Source organism: Tenrec ecaudatus, chromosome 10 (assembly GCF_050624435.1).
Source record: "Tenrec ecaudatus isolate mTenEca1 chromosome 10, mTenEca1.hap1, whole genome shotgun sequence".
NCBI lineage: Eukaryota > Metazoa > Chordata > Mammalia > Afrosoricida > Tenrecidae > Tenrec > Tenrec ecaudatus.
In genome coordinates this window covers 138,984,008-138,999,835 of record NC_134539.1, presented here as the reverse complement: position 1 = coordinate 138,999,835, position 15,828 = coordinate 138,984,008, and the positions used below count along the sequence as shown (strand labels likewise).

General features: G+C 57.8%; 1 protein-coding gene across 1 annotated transcript; it reads right to left on the bottom strand.

Annotated features, from left to right (window-relative positions):
• Positions 1 to 699: 699 nt before the first annotated feature.
• On the bottom strand, positions 700 to 12,515 carry HROB (homologous recombination factor with OB-fold). The gene is made up of 10 exons (XM_075561932.1): positions 12,298 to 12,515; positions 10,846 to 10,896; positions 7,803 to 8,939; positions 6,451 to 6,534; positions 5,509 to 5,652; positions 4,972 to 5,080; positions 4,769 to 4,854; positions 4,422 to 4,547; positions 3,397 to 3,505; positions 700 to 1,235 (listed from the first exon to the last, which is right to left on the bottom strand). The coding sequence occupies exons 1-10, from the start codon at positions 12,298 to 12,300 to the stop codon at positions 1,177 to 1,179; spliced, it is 1,908 nt and encodes a 635-aa protein (XP_075418047.1). The 5' UTR covers positions 12,301 to 12,515; the 3' UTR covers positions 700 to 1,176.
• Positions 12,516 to 15,828: the final 3,313 nt, after the last annotated feature.

The following is a 15,828-nucleotide window of genomic DNA, read 5'->3' as shown; positions in this document are numbered from 1 at the left end:
GGCAGAAAGAGAGGGGTTCCCGGTCTGCTCGTCAGACGAGGAATGCGTGCTGGGGAGTTAGCCCCTTCTGTGGCTTGCTCCTGGCTGAGGGCCCTCAGGAAAAGGGCTCCGCTGCAGTCAGTAGCCAGTGCACACGCAGCTCTGAAGCCTGGGGGCTGCGGGTTGAGTGCCTTCCCCAGAGCAGTGTCCAGGAGCCCTGGTGGTGCCGTGGTAATGTGTTGGGCTGCTAACTACGAGGTCAACGGTTTGAACTCACCAACCGCTCTGTGGGGGAAAGACTGGGCTTTCAAGAGTTAGTCTCAGAAACCCCCAGGGGCGGATCTACCCTGCCTGGTAGGGTTGCTCCAAGCACTATGGGTAATTCCCACCTTCCCCTTTCTCCCCACCCCCACCCCCCACCCTCCCTCGCCTCCAGGGACAGGACAAAGGCTTCAAGAACAGCCCCAGAAATGTGCAGTATGGGCTTCCGTTGATAATGGTGTATCAATACTGGCCCATCGGTTGTGACAAATGTAAGCTGTGAATAGCAGAGAGTTGGGTGTGGGTGCATGGCCATTACCTGCCCAATTCCTCTGTACATCTAAAATGATCTAAAATAGAGTTATTTTAAAAATGAGTTACGTGGTCCTGCCCCAACCTGCACATCTGCCCTGGCCCTGCTCTGGCACCCAGCAGCAGGCAGGAGGGAGGGCAGGCAGGTGAGGTGCGCTGCTTTATTGCAGAACAAGGTACCATGCCCCACCACCACCCAGCCCTGCATCCGAGCACCCATGTGCAGGGCAGCTGGGCAGCCACAGGCCTCGAAAGACACGGTATGTCACTTCCTGGTCTGGAAGGTGTGTCACTATGTTGTGCAGAGGCTCCTTCTAGCTTGTCAGCTGTCCAGACACGAGACTCAAGATCCTCCAAAGTCAGGTTGGGGGCTGGGGGCGTGGCGCTGGAACACTGGAGAGCCAGCCTGGGGCTGAGTTCTAGAATGCTGAAAGGAGCCCCCTGGGACTGCAATGCAGCTTCTCAGAGGTGCGGGAGGTTTTCAGGGCCCGAGAGTGACCACAGGGGCCCCATCCTCAGCCAAGTCTCCACCTATGCCAGCCGTCTTTTCCCTTGGACGTGATCGGGCGCCTGGGCACTGCCCAACTGCTGCTCAAGGTGGGCTCTGCCTAGGGGCGGTCCCAACTACTGGTCCCCCAAGAAGAAGTCCTCCGGGAGCTCGCTCAGGAGCCCGTCCAGGTCATCTGCAGAGAGGGAAGGCGGTCAGTGACAACATGAAGGATTTCCAGGAAACTTCACCCTGGCCGGGCGGCGGGCCCAGTGCCAATGGGCCTGAGCCTGGCCTGCCTTCCCCCTGCTCCCACACCCACAGGAGACAAAGGCAGGGGCCACGGCCCTGGCCAGTCTGCGGGGAAGGAGCTGCTGCCTGAGCCTCAGTGCTGCTGCTGCTCTGGCCCAGAGGCCCAGGGTCTGAGCAGGCGGCCCCTGGCCGGCCTCTCGTTTGACCCAGCGGAGACGAGGCCGGGGAAAGTCGCTCCGTGTGTTTGGTTCTCACGGGAAGGTGGGAGACACTGCCTCTTTCCCATGGGGCTGGGTGGCTCTAAGATCCTGATGGCAATAAGGCTGGGTGGGTTCAGTAATCCCTACTGCTGCGGCGAACAAGAGCAGCTAACACATACTGAGCCCGCCCTACTCATTACTCTTCGCTGATCAATCACTGTTCAGGCTCACGTTAACCCTTCATGAAGCTGCTTGACAGCCCCCACTGTACCTGAGAAGACGGGGCTTATGAAGTTGCAAGCTTGCCCAGCTAAGCACACTTGCGCTTCATCTGACTCCCAGAGCCACCGTTTCCAGCCATAAAGCAAGCATGGGATCAGGCAGTCACCAAGCTGTTTGCTTGTTTAGCAGATCTGTTTCCTCCACCATGGAGCTGTGGCAGTTGCCACTGCGCAACTAACCCCAGGACCCCCAGCAGCCTCCTGAAGATACGGCTTGCATTCAAGCTTACTCACGAGATGGGTCAAAGATCCCAGGCAAGGCGAAATTCCAGCCCGAGGGGCCAATAAAATAAATGGGCTTCATGGTTTATACATCGGTCTACTGTGAATTTGGTTAGTATGAGATACCCACAATCCCAAGAATATTGGGGCCACATAGGGCTGACAGTCTAGAATTGAAAAGCTGAAGAGCAGGCTCTTGATTATGTTAGTGTCATCTGGGTGATCCTGTCTCCTGAGGAATTGGCTGGCTTGTCCCCAGCAAGCCTGTATCCTGGCCTCGCCTACTCCCTGAATGGGCGCCGGGCTTAATCAGGATAGAAAAATCTGCTTCCATGGCTTGGCCATCAGCCTAGTAGGACACCAGAACAGAGCTGGCCTCCCGGCAGCGAAGACCTGGACACCAGGTAGACCTGTGGGTCAGACTTGTATTTGTCTTACACGGCCTGTCTCATGAGCCAGGGCCAGGAATGGCAAGACGTCATCTTACCTATTTTTGACATGTTTTTGGGAGAGACCAGCCCTTGGGGAAAGATTTCATGCTTGGTGAAGGAGGGGCAGCAAAAGCAAGGAAGGCCCTTCCGAGATGAACTGACACATGGCAGCTACATGGGCACAGGCCCAGGCGGTGTTTACATAACTGACGTGGGGCACCTGGCAACAACAGCGCATCAACGACTTCACCACGTGAGTTAGAATCGACTCCCCAGGCAAAGGTTTCTCTGTGGACTAGCTCATGGCCTACAGACTCGTCAAACACAAGATCACATCCGACTTCTCTAAGACCCAATCCACGAGGAAGGAGCCAGGAAGGCGCAGGCTGAGCACTTCAGGAAGAAACCGGACCTCCCTGAGACCAGAGGAACTAGATGGTGCCCAGCCACCACCACTGACCCATCGACCAGGGTCAAACTAGATGATCCCAGATAGACTGGGAGGAAAACGAGGAACAAAACCCAAGTCCAGACTAACTGGGCCATCAGAGACCACAGGGATCCCGAGACTCTCACCGAGGTGCTCTGTAAACCCTGCCCCAACAGTCCTCAGATGGCCTCGCAGCAGAGAGGCAGAGGAACACAAAGGAACGACCGCCAGCTTGCTGCTCCACCGGAAACCACGTCGAGCCCAAAGGGTCCATTTGGACCGTCCATCCAAAGCAGCACCATGAGGTGAGGTGGGGGGGAGTTCAGGGGAAATAAAGTCCTGGAAATAGACAACCCTGACCCCGATGGAGGTGAAGCTCGGCACGGCACATGGTGGAAAACGTAATGAATGTCACTGACAGGCTTGTGTGGGAACCTAACTCGTGGTGTAGCTGTTCACCCCAAACCCAGGATTTTATTCTTCAAAAGAAAGACTGGAAGGGCGTCCCCCGGCCCAGTCCCTTCACGGCTGGGCTGCATACCTGCTTCTGAAAGCTCTTCCTTGGGGGACGCGCCTGCCTCTGGGTCTGGGGCTGCTCTGGGGGCTTCCTCAGACTTTGCGTCCGTATCCTGCTGCTCGCTTCCAGAGTCCTGCAGGCAGAGGGTCTGCTTACCAACGGCTATGACCCTGAAACGCCTCTACCCTACGTCACCTCCGAGGACTGGGGGGCGGAGGAGAGAGAGAGAGAGGGGAAAGGAAGTGGGGTCGGGCCAGGCCTGGGCTGAGGGGAGGGAGCCCAACACTGAGCACCCCAAACCACAGGCAACGTGTTTGGCAGCTTCCTTCCAGTTTCTGTTGGTAACTAACGTTTGATGGGATTGTTTAATGGGGAGCAGAGTGAAGAGGCCATGCGGACATGTGTTGAGTTGGCCTGGGATTAAATATTCCTTGCCACTTCCCCCCTCCTGCCCCCCAGTAATGCCAGGCAGGTGATCTCTAGAGGAGTGGAGTGGGGGCGAGGGCAACACTTCTACTCTGCTCAGCAGCATATCTCAGTTGAGTATGGATAACTTGGAAAAAAGTTTTAATGTTTTCCGAAGTTAGGAGACCACCTACTCTTTAGAAGATGAGGATGTGGGGAGAGGTGAGGGAGGTAGAGGTGGGGAGCTAAGAGACTCCGTGTGCAACCCATTGGCTTCGCTGAGGATGCAGCTGAGAGAAGGGGAGCAGGCTGGTGGGAGGTCACCTTACAAATTCCCAGCAGGGCTGGACTAAGGCCAGCTCCTGAGCCCTAGGCCAGGCCAAGACACTGCGTGCCCCACCATCACCCCGGGTCCTTTCCCAGTGACTCCTGCCATGGGCACTGGGATCACCAAGGAGCCGGCTGCTCCTCTAGCCACTGACTGTCTCTGTGCTGTCTGGAACAGAGGGTGGCTGGACTGGGGACAGGAGGCCACGGCCCTGTCTCCAAAGGAGCTGCTTCACCTTTGGGCACACCTCTGCTCCCCAGAATAGCGGAAAGGAAGAAATGAGGGGCTCTCGGCCCCATCTCTGCCAGCCCCTTACCTGGGCCCCAGGTGGAGATGGCTTGAGGAAGTTCCCGTCGCCCGAGTCTGGGCCATAAATACAGACCAGGTTGCTGGGCGTCACGTTGAGGTAGTGATTCCGCAGCGAAGGGGAAAACACTCCGATCTCGAGGGAGGAAGGAGAGGGCATGAGGGGCTGCCACAAGCCTCCCGGTCCCCTCGTCCCAAGTGTCCTCAGCCCAGGGCCACAGCTTGGCTTGGCTTCAGCCATGCACAACCTGCTCTTAGGAGGGAAGGCAGCCAGACAGGTGAGGAGACGGACCCTCGGCAGCTCTCCCCAGGTCTGGGGCAATGGGGGTACGCAGGTCCCCACCAGGGGCTCCCTACCTGCTTTAGCAGAAGCACCGAGCCTGGCCTCAGCTCATTCTGGCGAGTCTCCAGTAGCACCCTGTGCACCGTCCCCGGCATCTCCCCTGCAAACACCACGCGGCACATCATCAGCCTTGGGGCCCAGGCCCGCTGCCTCTGTTCTCCAGGCTGCAGATGACCTCGACAGGCACTCCTCAGACCCCCTGGACCCAACTCCTTACCCGTGGGGTCCTTGAAAACCACACTGGCGTCCATGGTGCTCCGGGTCAGGGACTTGACCATCACCGCCATTCTGGGGACCCTGTTCCTAGGCAGCTGCCTCAGGGCGGCCTGGTGTGAAAGGCATGCTCTGAGCCCAGGGAACCTCCCAGGTCTCCCGGCGGACCACACCAGCCAGGGCCCTGAGCAGGGGAAGTGGGTGGTGGGGAAGGCAGGCATAGGGGCAGCCCTGCCAGAGGCCATCCCTCTGGGCGACCTCCCTCTACCTTCCTTTGGGGTCCCCGTGTCCCTCCAGCCCCCACTGTGGCAGGCTTCAGGCGGGGCTGTGCCTGCACCGGGCCCTTGCTCTCTGGCAGCTCAAGGGAAGCAGAGGGCTGCTCCGTGCACTCAGAGGCAAAGAAGAGCCGTGCCTGCGCCCACGGCCTCCTGCCCAGCACCAGGGCCAGCAGGGGCGGGCGTAAGAGGTGACAGCAGGGCAGAGGCATGGGGGCGGGGGTCCGGCGATGGGAGAGAAATGCCGCGGGGCACAGGACCCTCACCTTCCGCAGCACCATGACGATGCTGTAGGTGCAGAGGAAGCAGCTGGGGTCGCTCTCATCCAGGCCCAGCGATGACTTCATGGCCAGCCAGGGCCCTCGCCCGAAATCCTCCTCTGCGGACGAGGCCTGGGAACCAGCACCGACCTGGGCCCACACAGCACAGGGAGCCCGCGGAACTGCCTGAGCCGGGAGGCTTGGGAGAGTGCCCTCCCTCCTCTGGCTGGGTCATCTCCAAGCCCACTGCTTGGAATCTGAGCTCTGGGTGCCCATCACTGCCCTCACCCAGCCGAGACAGGGGTAGCTGCTCTCCCAAACAGGAACAAAGCCCAGCCAGGCCCTGGCTTGAAGCACACTGTAACCTTCTCGAAGGTTCGAAACACAGCCCCACGTGCAAGGCCACTTCGAAAGCAGTCACGGATTGCTTGGGGAGGCCCGTGGCTTTAATCATTCACTTTCTTAGATGGCTCAATGCTTCCATTCCAGGGAGCCAATTACTGTTTGGGTGCTAAAATGGACGGGGCACTCGGGGAGCTACAGCAGACAACAAAACCAAGGCCAAGTCTGAGGGCAGAGCAGCATCCCGGGGAGGAGCGAGGCTGGCTCCCGGCCATGGACAGAAAAGGAAGGAGGCTGGAGCAGCCCAGGCACCCAGAAACCTGATGAGGGTGCCGAGATAAAGGCCTCCCAATAGTTCGGACACCCTCCTCCCAATGGCAAGATGGAGCTAGCTGGGTCTTTATCTCTTAGGTGGCAAAGAAGTCTGGGTCATGGCATTGGTGAGTGTCTGCCTAGCAACCGCCTCCAACGGTCTTCTCCAAATGCCTGATGCTGCCTGCAGGGACCGGCATCGCTCGCTCGGCTTCTCGACTCTTGCAACAGCCTGGGGTGGCCTCACTCCCAAGGGTCCCCAGGGCGTGAGCATTCACCCGGAGCCGTCGTTACCTTGGTCCGGAATTTAGCCAGTGCCCCATGAGTCGGCGTGGGGGGCGTGGACACCATGATGTCCTCCAGATTCTTCCCACTGTGCTGAGAGGGCCAGAGAAGGCGAGGTGAGCGCAAACTCAGCAGCTGTTATTTACAAGGATGGCTTCTCGGCTGGGTTACGTAATGAGTTCAGGAAACTATCAGGGACAATTAACACATATTACATCGCTCCTAACGAAGTCTCAGGAGCCTTGTCAGCAGCTCCAAAGAGATGCTTTGGGGATCATTTTGGGAATGTGAGGAAGCTGGAGCTGGAGCTGTCCTTGACCCGGGAGCAAAACCCAGCGCCGCCTGCAGGCAGTGACCATGGGGAGGCTTTCCCCTAGTCCCTTCTGGGGGATCTGGCCCAGGAGAGACACAGGTGGTCTCCCGACATTCTCTTAAAGGGCTAGGGAAGAAAAGGAGATAGCAGCAATGATTTCAAACCTCTCAGAGTAAGGAGGCCAGGCCAGTTCCTCTGACACTGGTTCTCCGGGGTCCTCTGCTGAGACTAAGGAGGCCTGGTGATGCAGGGCTTAAGAACTCAGCTGTTAACTGAAAGGTGGGTAGTTTGAACCCCCTAGTCGCTCTGAGGGAGAAAAATGAGGCCGCCTGATTCCATCGAGACTGACAGCCTCAGGAACCCCAGGGGCAGCTAGTTCTACTCTGTCCTAAGGCAGCTGAGTCAGAAAGGACACAAACATGGTGTGCTAACCCCAGGTTAGTTTGTCCTGTCCCCTATCCGCCTCCCAGCCCTACCAAACTCCCCGCAGGGCCCCGTCCTCTTTCTAGCCCCAGCGTCTCCCTCTGGACCTGCCCTTCCACTACCAGCCACATAGCTGCGGTGAGGCTCTCCCACAATGCCCTGCTCTGGGGCTTCTGTGCCTTTGCACGTGTTCCTCCCCGTCTTCCCACTGCTGGACGGTCACCCAGTGTCCCCACTGTGCTTGCTCACCTATCAACCTCCTACTTCCCACCCAAATCCCCCCACCACCAGCCCAGAGCAGCCAGCCCGAGGCACACCCTCCGAGCCCGCTGATGACTTGCATCTCCCACGCCGCCAGGGTGCCGTCCGTCTGTTCCCAGCACTGTCACCCAAGTGCCAAGCACACTGTCAACCCCACACAGCCCTCGGCCCACCTCCCTGCCCAGGGAGCAGGCCCTGGCAGCTGCTTAGTAAGCTCATGGAAGCCGGCTGGGTGCTTATCCAGCATGGTTCTCCCTTCCACAGCTCGGGAAACCTACCCTCCCTTCACCCCAGCAGCGAAGACCCCTCGGACAGAGGGACAGAGTGTGGGGGCTCTGCTTTCAGCCAGCGGGAAGACCCTCACCTGGTGTGGCAGGAGCCCCGCTGGGCCCGGGAAGCGGCGGGCTCTGGCTCTCATGGCGGTGCGGGTGGGTGGCTGGGGTGTCCGGTTGGCAGCGGTAACCAGCTGTACCAGGTGGTTGGTGACCATGGGGGTCTGCAGAGCTGCTTGGGGTGCCAAGGAGGAATGTGGGCCCTTTGGCGTGCAGACAGGAGCCTCAGAAGGCCCTGGAGCTTGGGGCCGGGGGCAGAAGCCAGAGCGAGCACTTGGCATAGTGGGATAGCGTGGGTGGGGAGCTTGTGGTCCAGGACATCCAGGCTTGCCCCCGTGCCAAACACCCGGGGCCTGGCGTGGCTGACGGGAGAGCAGGGCCTGGGGGCTGCAGGGCCCAGGCCCTCTAGCAGACTGGAGGGGATGGGCTGCTTGGAGAAGGTGGCACTGTTGTGTGGGCACTGTGGAAGCCATTGGGGTAGGAGGGTTCCCAGGGGCCCCAGGCCTCAAGGGACGCTGTGGAGCCCTGCAATGGACCGGCGGGTCTGGCCTCTGGTCCTGGCTAGAAACATAGCCTTCGTGTCTGCTGTGGGAGGCCCGAGCAGGCCCTCGGGGGCAAGGTTGGTCCAGCTCTGCCATGCGGGCCTTCTTGGCCAAGACAGGGTCCTCTCCCTGCCAGGTGGGTAAGGCTCCCATGGCCTCACGGCGAACCCCAAGCCCCAGTTCCATGCCAGGCCCCTCCAGCTCCATGTTTGCCAGGACCAAATCAAAGTCATCGTGGTCAGGCCCCTCCAAACCACCGGCCGCCTGCTGTGGACGCTCCAAGGGGGGCTGGGGGCCGAGGACTGGGGCCCAAGGTCTTGCTGGCTCTTTGGGTGCTTCTGTCGGAATCCCTCTTCTCTGGGTGTCAGTCCAACTGCTGGAAGTGGGGGCAGGCCTTTGAGGGGCTGCCTCGGCGGCCCTGGCCATGCTAGAGGTGGGGAGGCGCAGTCCCAGGGCTGACCGACTGGAAGTCTCAGAAGGAGCCGTGGGGTGTGCCGTCCGCCACCTGGAGGACTGGGCTGGCATCCTGTCCTGGGGCCTGGAAGAGGCCAGCCTCAAACACCCAGCCTTCACCAGCGGGGAGTCAGCAAACTGGTTCTCAGCGTCCTCCACGGCGGACAAGAAATCCTACAGAGAAGCAGAGATAGGGGCCTGGCATCTGGAAATCAAGAAAGATGACGTGCAGTCTCGGGCAGGCTGCACGTGCACGCGTGAATGCGTGCAGGTACGCCACCTTAAACCAGAACCCCTTTTTTTGTAGCCCACACAACGACTAGGACGACAGTGTTACTTCCAGCCACCTTTGTCCGTGCCTGTGAGTCCCCCTTGCCCGGCTCCTGTCAGGAGATTTGGAGGTCAAGTGTTCAGGTGGGAGAGAGACGGGCTTTCTACTCCTTCCTACAGAGAGTTAGTCTTGGAAAGTCACACGTGGGCAGTTCTACTGTCCTAGAGCAGCGGTTCTCAACCTGTGGGTCACGACCCCTTGGGGGGTGTGTGTGTGTGTGTGAAAAGACCCTTTCACAGGGGTCGCCGGATTCATAACAGTAGCAAAATGACAGTGATGACGTAGCAACAAAAATAATTTTAGGACTGGTGGGTCAGCACCACATGAGGACCCGTATGAACGGGTAGCGGCACGAGGAGGGTTGTGAACTGCTGTCCGAGAGGGTCACTATGGGTGGGCACTGAGCCGAGGGCAGTGAGTTTGGCTTTGGTTTTTGGAAGTGTTCAGGTGGCTTCTCTCTGTCTTTACTCTTGGGAGGAAGAAGCAAATATACAAGGTCATCAGGGAGCCAAGGACAGGCCCCCAGGAGGCAAGCTAGCTAGGGTCCAGCTGGGCATGCTGCCTAGCCGCATGCAGTCCCCTCTCCACCACAGCGCGTGCGCGGACACACGCCGGGCACACACAGCCCGCGGTGCATCAGTGAGCTTGGCTGCAGCATCGCAGGCAGACGGTAAATATAGATTGCCAGGCAGTTAAATTAAGTCTGGGTTCCACTTGAGAAGCAAGGTGAGATTGACACCTTCCAGAGCAACAGACCTGCTCCGAGGGCGTCGCTGAGTCAGAACTGCTGGAAGGTCCCCCCACCCTCACCCCCATCACCAGCCGCCGCATTCATCTGTCTGCGCTAGAAAATCGCTTTCTCCCACTTGGTGTATTGTCAAGAACATCGTAAAGCCCAGCAGGGTCACCCTGGGATTCATTGCTGACGATGATGAGAACTACAGCAGCAATCATGTGCCTGCCGTGACCCTGGGGATTGATGGAGCCCCTTCCTCCCCAAGAACTCACCCTCAGACATGACGTCATGCTGCCTTGGGACGGGGTAAAGGGACTACTCGCCCACCATGAATTGGAAACTGGACTGGCCGGGGCCCTGTGCCGCTGGCCCAGTAGTCCATCACCTGCCAAGACCCAGAAGACCACCTGAACAGTCACTGTTCCCATCTGGAATCACACAGCTCCAAGCAGCAGGACAACGCTCGGCCCATCTCCCGTGGCAAACACACACACCATGGGCCCCAGGGTCCCTAGCTCCACAGTAGCCGTACTTGTCTGGTCCCATCCCTGGAGAGTCTGGTGTCGTAGGTGTGTGGTGGAGGTGAGAAAGGGAAGGGCCGATGGGCCCGAAGAACCCCCTCATACTGCCGACTAGAACATGGAAGGCCAGAGCGGGAAGTCATTTGTCCTCGCTCACAGAGCCAGCTGGTGACCCGACTGTCGCCCACCCTGCTCCGGCCGGCTCTCCATAAACATTCTTCCCACCTCAAGCGTGTCATTGGCAAAGGTGGCCTAAATCATCTGCAAGACACAGTGTCTGAGAGCAGGGGCAATCAGGCAAGTCGTCTTTCTGGGTTTCTTGTTGTTTCCAAAGACAGGGATGTGGATTGTTTACATTTCTTGGCCTCTCACAGCCAGAAAGGACTAACTCATCAACTGCAGTGTTTTTGGCTGCTCCTGGATGCTCCGGGCCTAGGGGTTTGTAGCCGAAGACCTTCTCTGCCACCTCGGGTCACCAACCGTCTGTCTTACCTCATCTTCAAACTCCTCTTCCACCGCGAACAGCTTCTGCAAATGGCACGCCTGACAGGAAAACAAAGCAAGCGAGGTTGGAAAAGAAATCCCACTTGCAAGTACACCGTCTTCCCAAGCTGAGCAACAAGGCCAGCAGGTGTCCCATTCTCTGCTTATTTTTCTCAAGAGTGCTGGGGCGGTGGAGGGAGAAGAGTGGATTTGTTTAAGGATGTCAGGGACTTGGAAGCCTGTCTTGTAAAAGAATCCACTCAGATGCACCAGCATTAATCCTGGAAAGGGGGAGCGATTGAGGAAGGGCCTGGGTCATTCTTCAGACTCTGCTGTGTGTGTGGACCAAAGGATGTTGCAACATCTCCTAGATCCGAGCTGGAGAACCTTGGTCCTCCATACAAGAACATCACCATGAACCCAAGCATGCCCAGCCCAGTCCCTTTCTTCTGAAAGCCAAGCCTTTTACTTAATCCAGTGCTCAAAAACCCTCTCCAGTTCCCCAGGACCGTGGATGCCCAGTCCTTGGCGCCTTCTTTCCAGGTAGCGGGGCTGGGATGGTCGGCTCCAAGCCATTGTGGAACCCAGAGCCGGGGGCTGTGGCTGACCCAACACGCCGGGGCTGCAAGAGCTACCGTAGTGACACCCCTCGTCCATGATGTCAAAGATTTCATGTGACTGAATCCATCGTCAATGTTCATGGAGGCAGCAGTCAAGAAAGCAAGCGACTTACTGCAGGGGGCAAATGTGCAGCAAAGAACTCTTTAAAGACGTCACTTTGAGGACTTGGGTGTGCCTGACCCAAGCCATGGTGTTTCGAATCACCTCCTGGGCCTGGAGGACAACTACGGAGGGCCAGAGAAGAACTCATGGACTCAATTGTGTGCTGGCGGAGAATGCTGAGTGCACCGTGGGCAGCCACGATGGTGCTTGGAAGCGAGGAATGGCCAGACTTCCTCTGGTCTATGTGGGACGCCTCATCAGGAGGAATCAGTCCCTGGAGAAGGACATCATGCTTGTCAAAGTCGAAGGTCAGCTGAAAAAGAAGGGCCTCTAGGAGATGTTATGACACAATGGCTGCCACAGGGGCTCAAGCCGTGACTGAGAGGGGGACACAGGTCCCGCCCGTGCTCCTGGGGTACAAAGTCGATGAGGGTCGGAACGTACTCAGAGTCACTTGACCATCTAACCTTAGGGCTAGGTGGGCGGCAGGGACGTTTGAGGAGGCGGGGTACGGTGAGAAAAGTAGAGACTGGGGGAAAGTGAGACTCGGAGATGGGGAAGTGCCTTCCTTGGCTCTCCCGGAGGGTCCAGGCCAAGGCTGGACCAACGCCCACCACCTAGCCCCACCCGGGCTCTGGCTACACCCCAGCCCCGCTAGGCAGCCCGCCCGGCGGCGGGTCAGGGGCTGGAACCCCCCAGGACTAGGCGCCCGGGAAACGCGTGTGGCTGCGGCATTACCATGGCGACGGTGGGTGGGCTCCAGCCGGTGGGTTGACCCCGCGTGCCCCGACCTAGGGAGGGCGCCAGGGCGGAGGACTCGGCCCGGGCAGGAGGGTCCAAGTTCAGGCGACGGTGTTTCCAGGAATAGGCCGGGGGGCGGTGTCCCCGGGAATCGAGAGGGTCTCCAGGAAGCCGGGGTCGGCGCCCCGGGCCGCATTCGAAGCCGCCGCCACTGCAGTGGCTCCGCCTTCTTAAAGGGCGGGCTTGCTTCTATCCTGCCGACACAAAGGCCCTTCACCGCCCGCCTTCCGCCGCATCTTAAAGGGGAAGCGAGTGGGCTCTCGGTCGCCGCCTTGTGGCCCGTGGAGCCCGGTGGGCTGCTTCAACACGCCTTCAGGTGAGAGCCAAAAAATGGGAAACTCGGTCATCCGAGAAGATTCCGACCCGGGTTAGAGGATCTTGAGCTAATTCTAGCCATCACTACCCACCTTTCAAGGAGCCCTGGTGGAGCTGCGTGTGAGCGCTCAGCTGCTAACCCAAAGATGGGCGGTTTGAAGCCACCAGCTGTTCTGTAGGAGCCGTGGCAGCCAATTTCCATAAAGATTACAATCTTGAAAACCCCGTGGGGGCAATCCCGTATCCTAGTATTAGGATCCATTCAATGGCAAAGGTGTTTTTTGTTTTCCCCCATCCATCATCCTCTTTTCTGCTAAAGGGGGACAAGGTACTAGAGCCAGACTCTCATTCACACCCAAACCCACCCATCCGTCAATCTGACTGTTAACCTACCCGTCCATCCATCCATCTCTTTATTTGCCCTGCTAAATACAACAATCCCCACAACATGCATTTATTAAACGAAGGCGTTCCTGGGCTGGTTCTTCTGATTCTTCATTTCCCAGCTCAAATCCCAGGCCTTCCCTGTCACCTGAGTCTGAAATAACACCCTGTCACCACCCATTACAGCATGATTTCCTAAACAGCACTTGTCATAACTTGTAACGATTGCGATTTACATCTTTATCGTGTGTCTTCTTCACTGGGGTATTAGTTCCCTAAAGGCTGGGCCCTTGCCTGATTTGTTCAACTTCATATCCCCAGCCCTATCTCTGTAAGAGCTAATGAATTAATGAATTAATGATATGCATCTGGGTCACACTGGGGATAGAGAAATACAGAAGACCCTTGTGCTCTCAGGGAATTCACGTGCAAGTTAAGGAAACACGGGTCAAAGGAGAGAGCCTAGGAAAGTCATGCATGGGGGGGGAGGGGCAGGAGCCCAGGGAGTTGTGAGCAACAGGTCTCTACCCTAAAACCTGCTGTGGTTCCTGACCCTAATCCTACCTCAGTTTCTCTTTTTGTTTCACTAGTAGAAAGCTAACCTGACAAAAGGCAGGAGGCTAGTAGCGGCTTGGGGCTTCCAGGGGATCTCAGCTAGCCCCGAATTGCCCCCAGGCTGGCCTGCCCTAGCCTCACCTCCTGGGAGTGTGTGGTCTTCATTACAGTTGCATATGGACCGACTTTACTATCTGTCATGTGTGAGAATGGAAATGGAAGAGAGGACCCTGGGACCCCAACTTCCATGCAAGTGAGGGATTCTCTCTCTCTCCGGATATTCAGACTTCTGAGCCAAGGGCAACGCCCTAGCCCTCCCCTTCGTGCTGCAGGGTCCCAGGCACAGCTCACCCTGCCCAGCTGTTGACAGCCATAAAGACGGGACCCAGGGCCTCCCACTGGCCTGGCCGCTGTTTGCTCCAGCTCAGAGGAGATCACAGGACCCAAAAGGCCAAGAGAAACAATAACAAATTCTGTCCACTCGGTAGCTCATTACTTTCCATTTTAACCACCTGCGTATTTTGTCCCCGCAAAGACCCCATGCAGGGCAAGGGCCAGTGTTACTTTACAGATCAGAGGAGGAAGGGGCTTGCTCAGGGACACACAGCTGCTTAGGAGGGGATCTTCTGCTTGGAAGTCCCATGTTTCCCCCTCCAGCATATGGCTAACGGCACTTGGCACCTGCTTTTCCCACCTGCTTCTAGAACCAGTAGGAAATGTGGAGCTGGAACATTGTCGTGAGAGACACACAGGATGTGGGCTTCAGTGGCCGGTGCTACTGTCCTTGCCCTGTAGTCTGAAGGCAATGGAAGACTGGGTCTTCCGAGGATTCGGCCCTCCTCCTCCACCGCTTCCTCCTCCTCTCTGAATGCTTTACTAACCAAGTAGCAGAAACAGAGACCCAAAAGGAAGGACTGCGTTCAGTGAGAGGGAAGAGGAGGGACTAGGGCTGGGACTTGAGCAGGAGGGCCACTGTGAAGTGGGGTGAAAGGGGAGAGAGTATAGTGAGGGGGGGGGTCTCTAAAGCACTTTGACTTAGCCCTACTAACAATGGCCAGTACTTCCTGAGCACTAGGCGCTTGATAGGGACTCACACACTTGATGGATGCTCATCAGCAGATGGCTGAGCTGAGATTATGAGCCAGGGGATCTGGCTCTGGCATCCACAGGCTTCCTCAGGATGCTGTTTTGCCTCCTAGAATTCCCAGGAACCAGGTTTTGGGGTTACAGGACTCCTCTCGTCCTGTGCAAGCTGTCATATGCCTACACACAGGAGCTTTGCTCCATGTGGACAGAGAGCTCCATAGCTTTTGTGGGTGCCTCAGGGGTCTGCATCAGGGTCAGAGGACACTCTCCCCCCACCCCTACCCCACCTCCCTGTCCAAGTCCTTTATGGACCTCGACTAGTGCAGTAGTGTCTCCCTGGGCCAAATTCTTCTCCCTTCTGCTCATTCTTAAATGCAAATGAGAGCACATTTTCCCCACCGTCAGAAACCTTCCATCCCTCCCAACCCCTGGAGAACGAAAGCAGCAGGCCCCACGCCCACGCCCACCCTCACTTCGCCAACCCTGCAATGCCCTAGCATCTGCCTCTCTGCTCTAGCTCATCTTGGGAATACCAATCCTTCTCTATTTTCCACACACCTCGCTCCGTTCCTCCAGTCCCCTCTCCCGAGAAGTCTTCCCTGACTGCTCCGCCGAGGCCCAGTGCTGGCTTTGGCTGTGCAGTGGATTTCCCCTGCGCAGTGACCTGGTTTGCGCCAAGGGGAGTACTCTGTAAAGCAGACCCCCAGGCCTACTTCTGAGGCGGCGCTGGGTGGGTTGGACTGCCAAGCTTTCGGTCAGCAGCCCCTTGCTTAGCCGTGTGGGCCATCCAAGGAATTCCTGGATGTGGGCTTCTCGCAATTATCCTGTGAGAGAGCCTGTCGACCTATGTCAACTGCAGGCCCTCCTGGCACACCCATGCTGGACTCTCGTGTGGCTGTCTGCCTTTGTGTCTCCACGCGCGGCACATAGTCTGGCACATGGGCGCACCGACTGGGGTGAGGGCTGCTGGGAGATGGGATGAATCAATGCATTGAAATGGCTAGCTGCTTGTCTGGCACGTTCGCAAGAGCCAGATCCACGAACGTGGATCCCCTCCCCGCCACTGAAGTTTGCAAACATGTGCTGGAGTTGCTTATGGGAACTGCATGGCTGGTTTGCGCATTTGCA

What these genes read in the sequence shown, in the direction of transcription:
- HROB (XM_075561932.1), bottom strand. An exon ending in TCGTCATGGTGCTGCGGAAG is followed by an intron (nt 5,081 to 5,508) that starts GTGAGGGTCCTG and finishes CTTTCACACCAG; the next exon opens with GCCGCCCTGAGGCAGCTGCC. An exon ending in CGGTGCTTCTGCTAAAGCAG is followed by an intron (nt 4,548 to 4,768) that starts GTAGGGAGCCCC and finishes TCCTCCCTCGAG; the next exon opens with ATCGGAGTGTTTTCCCCTTC.